Source organism: Engraulis encrasicolus, chromosome 13 (genome assembly GCF_034702125.1).
Source record: "Engraulis encrasicolus isolate BLACKSEA-1 chromosome 13, IST_EnEncr_1.0, whole genome shotgun sequence".
NCBI lineage: Eukaryota > Metazoa > Chordata > Actinopteri > Clupeiformes > Engraulidae > Engraulis > Engraulis encrasicolus.
Window position 1 is genome coordinate 34279648 of NC_085869.1, and position 17963 is coordinate 34297610.

At 42.2% G+C, this 17963-nt stretch overlaps 1 protein-coding gene across 1 annotated transcript; it reads right to left on the minus strand.

Moving 5' to 3' along the window:
* Positions 1-7916: 7916 nt before the first annotated feature.
* Positions 7917-16250, minus strand: LOC134461046 (E3 ubiquitin-protein ligase TRIM35-like). Its single transcript, XM_063213783.1, has 4 exons — positions 15935-16250; positions 14479-14501; positions 14278-14396; positions 7917-8518 (listed from the first exon to the last, which is right to left on the minus strand). The coding sequence occupies exons 1-4, from the start codon at positions 16181-16183 to the stop codon at positions 7980-7982; spliced, it is 930 nt and encodes a 309-aa protein (XP_063069853.1). The 5' UTR covers positions 16184-16250; the 3' UTR covers positions 7917-7979.
* Positions 16251-17963: the final 1713 nt, after the last annotated feature.

Here is a 17963-nt window from a genome sequence, read left to right on the forward strand (position 1 = left end):
ATTGATCTTAAGCACATACCTGCCGAATTTCACGCTTGTATCATAATTTGCACGATTTTTCCTGTAGCCGCTCCACTAGTATGCTTGCTGTAGGATACGCGAGCACGTGCACGATTCGTTCATGAATGCGTTAACTTGCGCAATTCATGTCAATTTCATGCGCGAATAGGCCTACTGCTAAAGCAAAGTGTGTGGCTGAAACATGATCTCTCAGAATTCTGTGGAATGGACACGAATGTTTGGGACACGAGATCCGATTTTGCCAAAAGTCAGTGCCCCCTGGACACGTAATTGTTTTAAAACCTTTTCCATATATCTATATATTTTTTTATTATTCACGAGAGGTGGCAGATCAGCCCAAATAAGTCCCGGAACACAGTGGGGTCCAAATCATGAGGTGCCGGATCCTGTTACGGCATATTCCGCCTCAAATTACTGATGTGCCATGACAAACAGTCGCTGAAAGTGAATACTGCCATTGAAAGTGAATGCACAACTCTTCAAAGAGAATTGTGTGCGATTCTACTTTTGTAATTGTCAGTGCCTGGACCAGAATGGATGTCAGTTTGAGAACACGTTAAATAATGTCTAAGTTGTGTTAGTCTGTTTTGTTGTATTACATTTTTAAATGTGTGTACATTTCTAGACACTCTGAATATCATTGAGCAGCCTGATCTCCAAAAATTCTGTGCTCCTGGACACGGATGTTAAGGACACGAAATCCGAGTCCAAGAGCACGGATTTTGCCAAAATTCCGTGCTCCTGGACACAGAATTGTTTTCCGTGATGGGCACACGCAAGTGCTTTCTATAGGCTATTACCACAGCAATGTGTTAACCATCATTAGAAAATACATACCAAATGCTAATCCTAAACAAAATAATGCTATAGCAATTTAAGTTGTGCACTGACCAAAACATTTCCTAACCTTAACCTGTCATTAAAGACATATTTTTGAGAAATACCTTTTCCAGTTGGTTGCTAGGCTATCAAATTCATATAATGAATGAAAGAAAACTAGCTGTGCCCAGATCAAAACAATCCCTAACCCTAACCTGTCAGTAAGAAATGTTTGTTTGAGAAAAAATATTTGAAATTAGAAAAATCCAGAGACACAAGACTGTGAAAACATAGAGCTGTAGGAGTATAGAGAGAGCACTTCTGTGTGTCCTTCACGGAAAATACTGACTTCTGGGCCCGTACATTCAGCCCCAAAAGACCCCTTTTATAGGATATTACCATTGTTACGGGCATGCATATATATCTCTCTCTCTCTCTCTCTCTCTCTCTCACACACACACACACACACGCGCACACACACACACACACACACACACACACACACACACACACACACACACACACACACACACACACACACACACACACACACACCAGTCTAAAGAATTCAGTATGTAGCTGTAGCAGTAGGCCTACCTTAAATAACAACCAGGTGACGCAACACCTTCAACGTTGCTGCTAGTCAGGTAAAGAGCAATGCAAGTACTTTCTGAGCTCCTGAAAATTCAGGAACTCCTCCCGCTTTGTCGGGAAGCAAACAACCATTTGTAAACCAAGGGAGGTGGGTCAACTATGCCGTTTGGGAAATGTTGATTGTTATGCTCTTGGTCAGACCAAGTCTTGAAGAGATTTGAAAGTCGATGATAATCAGGCTAGGGAGATGGACCATTCGTTCAATGGACATTTCGTAGAAGACATTTCATTCGCATCTAAAGACGTTTCGTTCAACCCATGCAAACGTTTTGTTCAACCCATGCGGACGCTTCGTTCAACTGAACAGACATCCTACTCTGCCGAGCTTTTGTATTTGTAGGAATAAACAAAATATGAATCGTCCGTAGGCTACAACAGGTGTGTGTGTGTGTGTGTGTGTCTGTGTGTGTGTGTGTGTGTGTGTGTGTGTGTGTGTGTGTGTGTGTGTGTGTGTGTGTCTGTGTGTGTGTGTGTGTGTGTGTGTGTGGTAATGTTTAACATGGAGGTCATCTGTATCAAACCAGGGAGGTATTCCAAGAACACTTATGAAGCCAGCAGCAATGGATTAACCAATACCATTTATCTTTATTGGCTAGGTACACTTGCATCCATTACGACATTTGATTAGCAGATGTTGCCTCATTCAACATAGAGAGCATTTTTGTTAAACTCTTTCACACTTTGCCCAAAAGTTTATTTACTAGGGGCGCTCAAATATATATATATAATAATGAAAGTATGAGGGTGCACCCATGGAGGTATGAGGGTGGAGCGCCCCTATTTCCCTGTTCAGAAAAAGCCCTGAATATGCAGTACAGCACACATTATTTGACCTTGGTATTTGAAAATGTCTGGTTACGGCCCTGACAGCATACAGTCGGTCCCCCTACAATGCACACCCTTTACCGAGGTAATGCCACGTCATCCACCTCGGTACGTACCGGGCCTAGCTGCAGTGTACCCAAACAACCGCCGGGTGGCACTTGGGAGCGCTTGGAATGTTTTAGACGATGCTGACGGCATATTAATATATGCTCATATTCACCAGCACGCACCGATTCAGCGGATAACAACATGCCTATAAATTGTGTGAGAACACCTCCAGGAAGTAGGAAGAGTCATAAAAAGAATAGCCTAAATAATGTAATGAATTTTCTTTTTTTTTTTTAATGATGATCGGATGAATTGCATTAATGTGCAAGCTCTGACAAAATGTAAATTGAGTGTAGCCAGAAGCACCGATTATCGCATCGCAAGATTTGAAACGTCTAATATTGCAACTTCAGACTTGTTGTCTGGATGTGGATACTTTTTCGTTTGGTAAAAATTACTGAGAGTGCAATACACCTCACCGCAGTAACCTAACAGCGCTTCGTTTGAGCGTGTAAGCGTTGGCTATTTATCTCACATCGCCAACAGCTGGGGCGATAACCTAACCTACACTTCCCTAATGAATTTAATGTTGTCACATTGGCAAAAATTAGCAAGCGACTGATATTGCTGTTTTCGTGCTCAAATTAAGTGTAACCAACTGTCGGGTTATGTGTCGCAGGTGAGAAAGTGCGCATTTTTCCAGCGACACCTCTCCTTGTTACCAAATACCCTGGAGAGTACTGTACACCACAAATACGCCAAGACACAAATATTGAGTTTTAAAATAATATTTATTAACTAACAGAAATCTAAAAGAGTCCCGGGGCACCCCAAATCTATACAAGTCCGAAATTCCACATTTCCTTGGAGATCCCCCCCACAGTCATCCGTTCCGAAGGAGGCGGAGGAGCGGTGGCCAGGTGTCCATCCATTGCGAGGCTGGGGAGACAGGAAGAGCTTGGTGACAGTAGGCTTGATTCCATAGGCAGTCCAAATGACACTCACTTCCATAATTAAGTAGGCTACGCAGGTAATCGCTGCACTTATTCCACGTGATTTACAACACTGCACTCGCTAGTCTAGGTTAAACGTTAGGGGTGAAGTTGCTCAGCACTCGCACACGGCACGGCTCACTGCAATGTGTGCTGCGATTCAAGGCCAGCGGTGTTAAAAGTGAGTCCAAGTACAACTGGGTTTGGAGAGAGAGAGAGAGAGAGGGGGGGGAAATATATGCTGGGAAATATAGGCCTATGCAATGTCATCTCATAATCATGGAGTTCCTCATGCGATTTAATCTGGGTCAGTCAGCATGCACCTTGCGCACCGGGAAGTGTGTTTTTTCAAACAAGAAAACTGGTTCATCATATGCATGGCTTAAACTGACTTTAATGTTTGCCAACGTGCTATAGTTTTCCTCTCATAATAGCACCTGGCGACTGTGACCACAGTTAGATGACCTCGCGCGCGTAAACCCATTAAAATATAGCCTAGCCTTCTGTGGCTATTCAGAGCAATATGAACCAATCAGGTCGGCGTTGTTATTAAGCAAAATACATCCCTGATGTCTACTTAACTAAAATAAGATGCATTTGTCTAATATTTGGAGACATCGCCTTGCTCTTTCTGCGGGGAATTAAGCGCCTCTCTCCCTCGCTCTCTCTCTCTCTCCCTCTCTCGCCCACACACACACACACACACACACAGTTTGGAGAGGACGCATTTAAACTGTAACAGTTTAGGCAGTAGGGGAGAGCAGGGACTCATGAAACTCGGGACGAATGAAACACTGCGATTTACTCGAAAACTTTAACATATCCGAAAGTATGAAAAGTCAAAGTTGTCAGGTTTACAGGCAAAAGGGATTTTAGTGTCAGTAGACACTGTCGGGACGAATGAAACACCCGTTTCATCCGTCCCTCTCGCCCATTGACTTAAAGCAGGATCAAAATAAAATGGGAGCACTTGAGATGACTATGTTCCAACTTGTCTTGAGCACCGTCGTAGCGCAACAAATCATTATCGTAAACATAGCCTAGATAATTGGAAATTACAAAAAATAGGCTACATTTTATAGACTTGGCTATAGGCTAAGCCGACTCCTCTACCTGTTTGAATTAGTGCAGCCTTACAGGGAGGACGTTAATTTGGCATAGGTCAACTGCAAGAGACTACTAATTTGTGACTTGACGTGATGTGTGAATAATTAGGCTACGATATGCAACAGGCATATTTAGCCGCACTCAGTCATTCATTGGGTGAATGTCCCGACCCTGTGTGTCCGCGTGCATGCATGGGGTGGGGAAAAATACATTAAGCGTGCCATCACCACCCATCCCCCCGGACCCACGGAACCCACTGAAGATCCAAGCAATTGTAGTCTGTCAGTATTTTAGTGTGGGCCCAGGTAGTTGAATTCATGGCATGGCCTGGTTATCTCAATAGTGCCAAGAAGATGTTTGCCCTCAGGCTAGTGTGTTCATAAAGCGCATGTTCGATTTGCTGTAATAGGCTACGATCAGTAGCCTAAGCCTCAACTTGTCTGTCGTGTCTTTTCCTTCTTTCGATATTTTGTAAAATAGGCCCACGTTAAAGCCTAAATACGATAATAGGCCTAAATAAGGCTAATAAAGTAAGCTAAATAAGTTAGGCCTAAATAAAGTTGTTTTAGCCTATGAACTCAGGCAATGCAGAAATTTGCGGAGGGATTTTGGATATCTTGGCCTATAGGCTACCGATGGCTTTATGAACTTCATGACTGGGCTACAAGATAGTCGGGTAAACATATTGACTTGTAGACCACCAACATCTGATGCTGAAGTGGGGGAGGGTGTTTTTTTTCACTTCAAATGTTCCCCGACACACACACACACACACACACACACACACACACACACACACACACACACACACACACACACACACACACACACACAGAGAGAGAGATACGCGCTAATCGCTCTCTCTCTCTCCGTCTCTCCCTCTCTTTCTCATTGTTGCTATACGTGCATCTGGATAGGCATAGGCAGTGTGGTCACCCAGCACATTTTCATAGAAATGCTGTGGGTTTTTTTTTAATGAAATCTTTATTCAGTTATTTGTGAACAGTCTCTGCGTTTCACTTTCGATGTTGCGTCACCGTGGACAAGTGTCTGCTCGAAAACTTAATGCAAAGCGGCTAAAATGTTCAGAACGTGTTGAACTTTTCAGAACATGAATGTTTGTCTGTGGGGGATGGGTGGGTTACAGCAGTGCAGTGCAGTGCACGGGACTGCACATCCTTTTGTGACATGTCGTGGCGCGACAGGTTATCCAGCCTCCGAAGGAGTCATAGTTCCCCAGTCATAGCCTACTGTTGGTTCGCATCTCCACCGAAGCAACTGAATTTGCAGTCCTAATCACAGATGATTAGCCACACCTAGTGTAACAGATGTATTGTCATGTGTGCATCACATCCCCAGTTAACCGGAATCCCGTCGATCGCGCACAACAGCGCATTGAAAGGATGAAATGTTCACAAGCACCAATACAAAAAAAAAACGTATTCAACCTATTAGTCCGTAGGCTATCCTGAGGATATCCGTTCCTGACTTGAATAGGTAGTGCAGAAATAATTAACAGACATCACTTAGCCTATAAGTTGGAGCGGAATTGAGACGGTGAATGCAGGACAGAATAATGAAAACAAAACACCGTCGACTGGCGGTCTTGTTTAGGGATCACGCTTGTGTTATTATCAAATACCCAATGTTACGTGCGCAATTGGCTGACTCTTTCCACTTGTAGCCTAAAACTGAGGGAGGGATCAACATACAATGAGCTACACTGAAGCAGATTACTCTGCTTCGCAAAAAAAACCCAGTGCACCAATAATACCCCCGTCTTCAACCTACTATTTAGGCTACCAGATATATAGGCTAGTAATAGTATTAAGTTGTGCTACCTTGTTTTTTGTGGTAACGACAGTGTAGATCAGGTAATAACCTGTATAGGGGAAGCGGCATGCGCCAGTTTTAAAGACGGAATGTCGTCGCCAAATGTAAAATCACCTCTCTCATGCTGACATGACGGGGCACTACTTCATTAGGCTACAATGTTGTTCATGTCTGTTTGACTCACACTATACGAGTGGTTCAATTTGTGTTTTTGTGCTCATCGCACAAATGAGACAGACAGGCTTGCTTGATAGGGCTACACAATGCAAGCGACATCGGTCCACTCAAAATGGTCCGAACTCCGCCGCTTGATTTCATGTATCCTCAGTCTCTCCATTACGGTTTATTAGCCTACTCTGTTTTGCTATTTTCGTTATTCTTAGCCCTGGCATTACAGATGAAGCAACTGTGATCAGTGAGGTTGTGGAAATGGTTGAATAGGCCTATGGTCCTAAATTGGGTTATTGTGGTTGTGGTCTTGTTTAGGGCTCACACTTGTGTTATTATCAAATGCCCTATCAAATGCCCAATGCTAAATAAAACATGCAATTTGCTGACTGTATTTATACTACTACTAAAACTGGGGGACGGGCAAGGACGGAAGCACAAACAGACCATAGACACAGGCAGACGCTGCTCTGCAAAAGCGGTGCTATACTGCCCCCCGCATTCCGAATGGCCACAGGGTGTAATGATCACGGTACGCTGTCGCGGCCCGGCACGGTAATGAGCAGATTGAAGTTACACCATCTGTATAGTAAACAATACAAACCCTGCTTTTGTTTTCATATATTGATCACCAACATCCAAGAGCACCCAACACACCGCTAAAGACACCTCCACCAATTTAGTTACTATACCCATCCATTTTAAAATACAATAGAGAATCCAACACCATCAGCAGCCAACACCATCAGCAGTGGTGGACAAATGAAGATTCTTCTACCCTAGTTGGCTTATTACCTTTGTGGGCAGCCGTGGCCTAATGGTTAGGGGTATACAGTAGTTTAGGACTCACGGCACGTTTCAGGTTTTAATCTCACCCTAACCTAATTATTTACTGAAGTACCCTTGAGTAAGGTACTGACTTAAAGCAATACTGAAATAAATGATAGAAGTCCGCAACACTGTTAATGCTCCCAGTGATTTTATTTGCACTTGTGTAACTTGTATTTGTGCAAATAAAATCACTGGGAGCATTAACAGTGTTGCGGACTTCTATCATTTATTTCAGTTACTCTATTTTGTCCAGCACCTGTGCCACTGATGTGCGCGCATTCTCCACCTTCTTAAAGCAATACTGTCCCATTTTTGGAAATAAGCTTATTTTACACCACTCCTTGAGTTAAATGATTGAGCTTTACCTTTCTCCTGTACTTCCTGCCGTTCTCAGAGTATGGCAGTGAACATTTTACCTCCATGCTAGGAATTAACATTGAGTCCTATGAGATCAGCTAGCGGCTAACTGGTCTCATAGGACTCAGTGTTAACTGCTAACTTAGAGGTAAAATTTGCACTGCCATACTCTGAGAACAGTAAAACTCCATCATTTAACTCAAAGAGAGGAGTAAAATAAGCTTATTTCCAAAAATAGGACAGTATCACTTTAACTCCACATTACTGTCTTAACCCCACAGAGATTGTAACAAGACCTTGTACCTAACCCTTTCATTAATGTTACTATAGAATAGCACAGGGGTTCAAATTAAAACCGAAGGCTCTGTTATGGTTCTGCCCCAGCACTGTTATGTTATTTTTCTCCCCCAGCACTATTGTAGGCTTCACTGGCACAATTTTTATAGTATTCTTACCAGGCCAAAAGCATGGAAAGAGTGTTTCAGTGAGAAGGTCCGTGAAACACGGACACAAGTGTGTGTTATTATCAGGGTTAATGAATGCCAGCTCTCCTCTGTCCCAGTCCAGCTGCACTCTGATCCTCTGGGGCCTCTGCCTCCCTGATAAGGTATAGATGCCTGACCAGAAGCCCCGGGAACTCCTCATACCCTTCACCCCCAGAGTCCAGTCATCTCTGTCTTCTAATACCTCCACATCCCAGCAGTGTTTTCCCGAGTCAAAGCCCTCAGAGGCCTGCACAAATTCATAAAACCTTTCTGGGTTGCAAGGAAGCTGTTGTCTCTGACCTCTGTATGTCACACTAGTCAGGTCCTCAGACAGGACAAGATGTGAGTCTGCTGTGTTGGGGTCCATAGTAACAGGAGCTGAAAGGAAACATGAGAAAGAAATAATAATGAATGTATTTGTAGCCGTAATAAAACTGATATTTTGTAGATGAAGGGGGGTGGAGGGGTGGGGGGTGATACCCAGGCTCCGCCCTAGTGGTGACGCAACGCCTTCGGCTCAGCTACACTCATTAAGGTACTGGCCACACGGGAATGTTTTTCTAAGCAAATGAGAACGTTCCCCTGGCCTAGGCATATGAAATCATACGAAATCGGTGTTCTGGGTAGCCCAAAACGAGTTTTTTTGAGCATGGGTTCCAGAGTGGGAAAATCGAGTAACACAGTCGTCCACGTTGTCATTGTTCCAGCCAAAACGGCTTTGTTTACATCTGCGTCACAGTCACATGGCCAAAAACAGCGAGGTATCCTCACAGTGACCACTGTGGCTTTGCGCACAACATTCATTCCATGCACAATGGCATCATCAGACAACTGTTTGTGTGGACTGTGGAGGCTCTCTTTCATTTCTACCACGGCCAAATTTTACGTTTCAAACTGCCATGTGGGTCACTCATGTTCAAAATCCCCAGTCCATATTTTAATGGGGCCGTGTAGCCTAGGTTATCTGACCAAAAAACCCCTGACAAACACGAAGCAAAGCTTCATATTATCTTTTAACAGCGCACCCAAACCGTTATCAGCGATGCATATGTCTTTAGAGACTAGTTGAAACAGGGAGCTTAATGGCGGGCAGTGGGCGAGCGAGGCGAGAAAGTTGAGCTTGACTGAAAAATGTAGTGACGTCACGTGCGTCACCAGCAGTACTGGGATATTTAAAAATGGAGGCTGTTTTGATTTCGGCGGTGTCAAATCTGCCGATCGTTTTTCACTGATGGTTTTAAAATAAATGACACTTGGGTTAAGGTGACCAATATATTCGCTCCTGTTTCATCATTTTACTTGTACATACAGTGTTTGTGATTGAAGAGAGATGGTTGTTTGACCACAGCATTTGCTAAGCTAAGCTAATTTGACCGGGAAACGATACTACGTTGCCACACGAGGCGAGCGAGCAGGTTGAGAGTGTGTGGAATATACGTACATGCAGGGCTCTAAATTAACTTTTTCCACCACCAGCCAATTTGGCTAGTGGACATTTTTTCTCACAAGCCAAACAGAAGTTCAACTAGCTATTTTTTTTATTATCTCGCCAAAATAAACTATGCTTTAGGCTAATTATATAACTATGTCTACAACACAGATAGGCCTACACTATAGGCCTGCATACTATGCCTATGTAATAAGCATATTATAGGCTATTTTTTCATTATTTTTTACTTCTGCATTATTTTTTACTTTAATTACTTAGGCCTGATCAATTTAATTAGTTTTTATTCAATTCCTCTGAAAACAGTGAATCACATCACAAGCCACTCTTACCTTAACATACACCAAACACAGCCAAACACTACAAAACCTCACATACGCACACCTTAAGGAAGGAACAGAGATGGGAGGAAAAGGTGAGGAGAGAGGAGGAGCTCTTCTCTACCATGCGCAACAAAATGACAAGAAGCTTATGTTTAACTAAAAGTAAATAATATCACGGGAATCTTTGCTTCATTTGTTACTTCCATAGCTTCGTCGTTGGTTGCTTTTTTATTATTTTTCTTTCCGATGGCGTGGGCTTTCCAACTTAGTTGCGCACGGCAGGACTCTGAACATTTCAGAAGACAACTGACAGCTACGTTCACGCTACTCTGACAGTCAGCTCTCCTCCTCTGCCCTTGTCGCAATTTCGTTCCACAACCACTTTTTTTAACGTCACTACTACTACTGTTACAATTCACTGATTCTTGAGAAAGTGGCTAAAACAGGTTGCAATGTTGACAGAAAAAAACAAAGTGAATTACAAAATTATATGGTATATCTTCGTAGACTAAGGCTGGAAATCCATTATAGCGTTACGTTATCACAGCTCGACGTACTGGATGTCCCAGTGTCGACGCACTGCTACTACAGCTCGCGTGGCCCGGGAGTTATATACAGGAAGTATATCAATCTACATTTCTAGCCGTTTTTATCCATATAGCAAACCAACTGCCCCTAAATTACAGTTCAAAATGCTCTTACCGAACTCGGCACATGTGTTTTTTTCACACACAGCTTGGCCTCGTGTTGTTATGCTTATGGTCAAATCGAACATAATCATTTGAACCCAGGCATCATAAGCACATGCAACATACATGCTTGTAGTCTATATTTTGTACATTCAAAAGTTCGACAGATGTCAAAAATCTACTTTTACCGAGGGAAATGCACCTTCGTGATGACCACAGGTATCATGGGACATCTTCATGTAATCAACAGTCATTGGGTAACGCAGTCCGTCAGCCGCTGCTAATTTGCATAACTTTCAGGAGAGCTCAACTTTTTGACGTGCCACCGGAGCCACGCTCGCCGTGCCGGAATCCCAAAATGCATTGCGAGTCAGGTAACGACGATATGCCGCATTTCATTGAAAATGAATTGAATGCGTTGGTACGGCTTGCGTCAAACTGACTAGTGGATGGGCACCGTAAGGTCTTGGCTTTTCAGAAATGCACAAGGCCAATCTCCCCATTATGTATTTTTTTCTCCGATCATACCTTGTTTTTTGTCAACACCGTCAGACACAATTAAAAGTTATTAAAACTGTATTGATTTGGTTGCATATGTATCTGGAGTTTTTAAGTGATTATGTGTATTTTTTGGTTCACACATATGCCTTTAAATGTTGAAAATTCACTTTTGTTCTATTTTAATACTGTTTCATGTGTTCTAATTTTAAAATATGTACCGTCATACGATGCTTATTTAACGCCTAAATACAACAAACAATTTTTTGTAATTTCACAAATATTCGTGTAGGCTTAAATTGGCTATTACTTTGATATTTCAACAACTCCTAAGGAAAATGTTGTAAGCACATTCCTTTAAAATGTCTAAAACTCCTTCTTACGGTGGTGACTGAAGAACTGACGGTGGTGACAGTAATCTGAGAGTGGTGAAAGTGGCCTAATTAGTAAGTGCATTTAGCAAAATAAATAGCCCTCTCAAGTCAATGGCATCTTGCATAAACACTTTATTTTTGTGTGTGCACAGTATGAGCATGTGTTTTTACTTCATTAGTTAGATTATCTAGGAAGTAAGCCACTGGTTGTTGAAAATGTGGTAAAAACAGCTTTTAAGTTGTTCAAATCCAAAATATAGAGGTGTATTATCATAGATGTAGGTCTTGGCTGTGCAGTGAATGCATTGGCCAAGCTCCCCATGTTTAACATTTTTCATAAAATGGGCTCTTTCTTGTTTTGTCAACAGCGGCAGACAGAATTAGAAGTAAAAACACATGTTTACTGTATTAAAGTGAATTACTTTAACAATTCAACATAACTGTAGATAGTTATTGTATGCATATTCTTAAAACATGTCAAAAACACGTAAAACATGTGTTTTTTGGTGAACTCCATCAGATGTCACCACCGTCAGGTTTTCTGACAAAAAAACCTCCAAATGCACCTCAGTGGTGGCTAGAGTATCATTTTGGATCACAATTATTACTAACATGCCTAGTAATGTTTCATTAACCAGCACAATTTAGTAAAATATGGAACAACATGATGAGCAGAACAAAATCTGACGGTGGTGACATCTGACGGTGTGAGACAAAAAAACACTCTTTTAAATATTATGCATTGTTTGTTCACATTAGCCATTTCATTTTCGCTCTGTTTCTTGGGTGCTTCATACCTTTTCTGAAAAAAATTATATTTATTAACATTAATGTAATACAATACTATTAAAACCCCCTGACGGTGTTGACAGTTTATGGTTGGGACAGTACCAGTGTCCAAACAAATTAACAAATTGAGGACAAAATAATAAACTTACAGGAGCTTCAGTGATGGTGAAGTAGGCAGTAGAGCTAAAGGTTTGAAAAGGGGTCCTCAGTAATGAAAATTACCTTGTGCATACCTGATTTTATTGTCTTTTAGAAAAAATCTGACGGTGGTGACCAATATGCTGGACAAATTTTGAGCAATCAGTAAATAATAGTAAATATTGTTTTACATCCACTATGTGCACATCTGTAGAACCACTTTAATATGGTCTTCCACATCATGGTGATATTGTTCAATTCTGTTAGTGATTTTTGTATTTTAAGTCAATTGAAATGATAATGCCAGTCCTTGGGACAGGCGTTTTTACAGGGTGTGGACAGGTTTATAGCCATGAAAAGTAATAAAATTACACTTAAATATTTCAAACAACTGTGTATTCGTGTGGGTTCATTTTGTTTGTGAAAATTTAGTTGATTTTCAACAGAATTAATATTTTACTGCAGGGACATGTTTTTGCCAAACTTTCAAGAATCAGTGAGTTACTACTGGCATTCACCGACACAGAGAACCTTGCGCTAACCCCCGCTACATTCTCATCACTCGCACAAAACATACAGAACAGAAGTAGCTCTATGCATAATCTGCGTTAGTCCTGTTATTGAAACGGACAGGCCCTCGCAGCTTCAAAAAGGCAGCCTGTTACAGCAAGGTTCATGCTAGTAGCAGTAGCAGTAGGGATGTTAAAAGGTTGTAGCGAAAGCGACGGGAGCATAGGACGAGAGCTGCCTGTCAGAATAGCGTGAGCGTAGCCGTAGCTGACAGAAGGCTGGTCATCTGAAATGTTTTCAATCCTGGCGCGTGCAACGGCATGGAGTTGCCGCTCCCTGCACTGGAAGCCCACGGTGGGAGGCTGCGTCGTGACGCTAGTGTCCATGGGTAATGTAGGAAATCTTGCCGTCTAACGTTTGTCATAGCAGCGGTTTACCGTTCATACTTTACCGTACTACGTCCACTAGCTATATAGGCGGGTAGGTATTTTTTTCTACTAGCCAAAATGATTTTTCACCCGTGTTTGGCAGGTTGGCGTGTGTTAATTTAGAGCCCTGCGTACATGTATCACAGCCGTCACCCTCCGTAGCTCTGGCTCTCTCCCTCTCTCTCGCCCCTGCTCGCTCGCTAGCTCTTTCTTTCTCTCTCTATCTAGTTCTCTTTCTTGGCCCCAGAGACTGATACCTGCACGTTTCGAGGCTTCTCCGGCTATTTCTCCTAGCAAGGCTAGGTTGGTTGCTCCGGTTACCTCACCGAGTGCTGTGCTATGCCGTGTCGTTTACTCTATTGCAGGGGTCAGGAACCTATGGCTCTAGAGCCACATGTGGCTCTTTTGGGAACTGTAGGCCTATATGGCTCTTACTTATCTAGGGTTGCCAACCATCCCTTGAAATATGGAATCGTCCTGTATTTATAAATAAAAGTACGGGTTCCATATTGAGTTTAAACGGGACAAGGGAGGTGAAAAAGTGTTAACATGCAGGAAATTACATCTAAGAAATACAAAATTCTCCCAGACCCTCACCATAATGAAGTTGACAGTTGGAAACCCCATACTTAGGCCTACCTGTTAACAATAAAAGCAATAATTTGACAGTACACTCTAAAATTGTTGGGCTTAATTGAAATACATGCTTTACAGTGTTTTTAAAAATGTGGTATGGCTCTCATGAACATTTCTTTTTTTTTAAAATGGCATTTATGGTTCTCTCCACCAAAAAGGTTCCTGACCCCTGCTCTATTGTATGCTGTGTGACTTGGGATGCTGTGCTGATTCACGTGTGTCACTAACAGCCGCACGCTGGCCGTGTCTACAGTAACCATGGTGATAAATCAGGCAAGTGGGGTGGCTGGTAGTAGTAAACTCACAAAATTGGACCAAGTCTTTCATCCTCTCCCAGACTCTGAACTTCAGGTTGCCCAGGTGCTTTGCCACATTGATCAGAGCTCCTGACAGCATCTCTGGATCCTGTAGAGTGCACTGGGCTCTGGAATAACATTTAGGAGTCAATGAATGTGGAGTCTCTCTCAGAACCACTGAGAGATAAGACACAAAATGAAATTGCTCACCTTTGCTCCATGGACTTGTAGTTCTGCAGAAATAACAGCGGAATTGAGATACAGGATGTTATTTACAGTGATATGTATACAGTGTTCTGAAGATATCGTAAACAAGTATTTACATACAATGGCTAAAAGTCTACACAGGCCTGTTCACACATTCAGATTTCCACCTTTAATGTAAACTATTAACCCGCTAACCTTTTAGCAATGCAAAGAGCAAACTCAAAGCTTTAAAGGAAAAAAGTGTACCTTTAAATTAACATGATTGCATTCATATGCACGCCCATAAACTAATACTTTGTTGCAGCACCTTTGGCTGTTATTACAACACTCAGTCTTTTTGTTACTGAGTTAACAGTTAATAAGTGTGGCACATGTTGATGTGGCAATATTTGTCCACTCCTCTTTGCATTCGGACTCAAAATCGGACAGATTGTGAGGGCATCTCTTGTCCACAATCCCCTCATATGTTTGATGTAATTGAGGTCTGAACTCTGGAGTTCTTGTCCAGAGGTAAAAATGAACTCTTTCCAGTGTAGTGTAATGGAACTTTAACTCTTTGGTGTTACCAGAGAGTTAATAACTAACTCTGGTTGAAGTTATTGCAACTCTTTTACCATCAACACTTTTCAGAGAGTTATACTAACAGATTGGGACAATATAAACACTTTCATAGTGTTAAGATTAACACTCTCAGAGTTGATTCTAACTCTCTGGAATTTGTTGTGTACATTAATATGATGTAGGGGGCGGAGGTTTTGTGGCAACGCTTAGGCCTACTGGAATTTGATTTCCCTCCTCCCTGACTAAAGCTCCAGTTCCTGCTGAAGAAAAACGGCGCAAAAGCACAATGCTGCCTCCACTACTTCACTTTAGGTTATTTGGGTGATGTTTTGAGCCACACCTATCTTTTGGAATAAAGTCCAACCTTCATGGAATAAATTTAGCAAAAAGACATCTGTAATATCCCAAATGCATGTGGGAGAAAGTGTTATGATCTGATGAAACCGAGGTTGAATGTTTTGGACATCCCAAAAGGTATGGTTGGTCCAAAAACAACACTGTACATCACCAAAATAACACCATGCCAAAAGTGAAGCATGGTGTTGGCAGCATCATACTTTGTGACTGTTGTTCTTCAGCTGTAACTGGGGCCTTAGTCAGGAAGGAGGGAATCATGAACAGAGGGGTTGAAGAACGGTGAAGATACAGAGGGACTTAATCTTTCACAATGACAATTACCCTAAACACATGCCTAAATCAACCAAAAAATAAAACAGTTACTTGGAGGAATGCACCACTTGTAGTACATACTTTACATGACCATTTGAATGTTATTGAAGTAAAGCTATTCAGTTGTTGGCTGTGCATGATGGCAGCACAAATTGCTGGTCTAATTTTTGTTGTTTATGTAAAACCGCAAACATTTACTAAAGGCTGTAGAATCTGCATGCGTATTTACCTGTAAAAATGTGACATCACCAGCTTTCATCTCCTGCTCTATGGCCCTGATTGTGTCTGAAAGAGATGAGATCTCTCTGTTCATCTTCTCTATCTCCTCCCTCATCATCTGACTCTTCAGCTCCTCCTCCTCCCTCAGTGCAGCTATCCTGGCTGCCTCTTCATCTCGTAGAAACTGGTGAAGCTTCTCAAACTCCTGCTTGATCTGCTTCTCTGTCTGTTGGGTCTGGAACTGAAATATCACACACATCTTGTTTAAGTGTCTTCCTCATCTTAATGGTAGAGCTTTATTTGACATGAGCCATGTTACCTTTATGTGTTGAGCAGATTTATCACAGGTGGGTTTCACATCATTACATTTCTTAAGTTTGTCCTGGAAGGATTTCAGAGCAGTCCTCAGTGTCTCCTGGAATGACACAATGAATCAAAACCATTTGAATGAGTTTGAATGTCATGAAACAGGAGATGGGCCAAGAGTAGAATTGGGAAATGACCCAGGCCAGACTTTAACCTATAGGGAAGGAAGCTTTAGCACCACAGCAACTGCTCATTTCATTATGCTTTTCAATCGATACTGGCCTACTTTTATTGTTGCTACTGTTGTTAAACAAGTAAGGGTTAACGTTCGGCGAGAAGGTCGCTTCCGTGGAATAGCAGCACGACAGAGAGAATCTTTAGACCCCGACGCGGAGCGGAGGGGTCTTGTTCTCTCTGAAGTGCTGCTATTCCACAAAGCGACCGACTCGCCGAAAGTTAACCCGCTTATTATATGGGTATACTTAAATGATTCACACATGCGGGGCCATTTCTTTAGACCTATTTAATGTTAAGATTGTTGCTGCGCAAAACAAAACAGTGCCGTTGTGGAACACCGCTAGGCAACAGCTAGGTAGGCTAGCCAGGACAACAGGTGTTGTCTATCACAGCAGCTGATTAGAGTGACAAAAGACCGGACCCCCTGCGGAGTGATATGAAACATTCGCTTTAGCCACTGACTTGTATACAAGCCAGTGGCTTTAGCAGTGAACGTCTTGTTGCCATTGACAGCGGTAGCCAGGACAACGGGTACTGTCTATCACAGCAGCTGATTAGTCTTGTTGAAAAGTCGCTTTAGCAGTGAAAAGTCTTGTTGCCATTGACAGCGGTCTGTTATAGACCAACCCGTCCGTTATCGAAAAATAACAGACGTCCGAACGTTGGGGAGCCCCGTTGAAATGAATGGAGCATTCGACAGATGACGTCACAACCATATAATAAAGCGTAATAATAACCAATAACCAATAAATAACTGTAAGTGTAATATCAATAAATCCTACTAGTATGGTAGCCAGAGCGAGGGTCTGTTTATAGGTAGCATGTTTTGTTCATAGGCCACACCAACATGAGTGAGGATACTGGGTTTCAGTTTTATACATTTGACCTTGACATAATCAGAATTTGCAAGTCAGATAGTGTGATGGCAGACTCAAATAGATGGGATGATATAGCTCTATCTACTGGTCGAACTTAACCTACGTTCACACACATCGCTACTACTTACTCAGCGAGAGAAGTCAGTTGAAGTCTATATGCGAGGAGAGTATACAAGTAATGCGATGTGCGCAGGTTCCGAGATAAAAAATATTTTAACCTCCAGCGAGGTGTGTAAGCGAGTAACCAATTGGAATGTTGAGTTCAGATAATTGACGGGGGGGTGGGCATTATTTTTCAGACAGGAAGGGTCAGGACAGTGGGGGATCAAGACGACAGTTCTTCATGAGGCGATGACCGTGACAGGCAAATAAAGGGAAAAAAACTGTAAAGGGTCGACATGATGCAGGAGAAATATGCAATGTGAGTAAAAACCAGTCAATGGTAAAAACATGCCAAGACGATTTTCTGCTAGCTGCTCCCTGTGCCCAGCGAAAATGCTTCTGAAGTTGTAGAATACAATAGGCCATCTAGACTAATAAAAAGTAAGATCCTCAATGAATATCCTAATAGTAAGTTAGGGAAATTAAGGTGTCTGTCATCTTACATCAATGCATTTG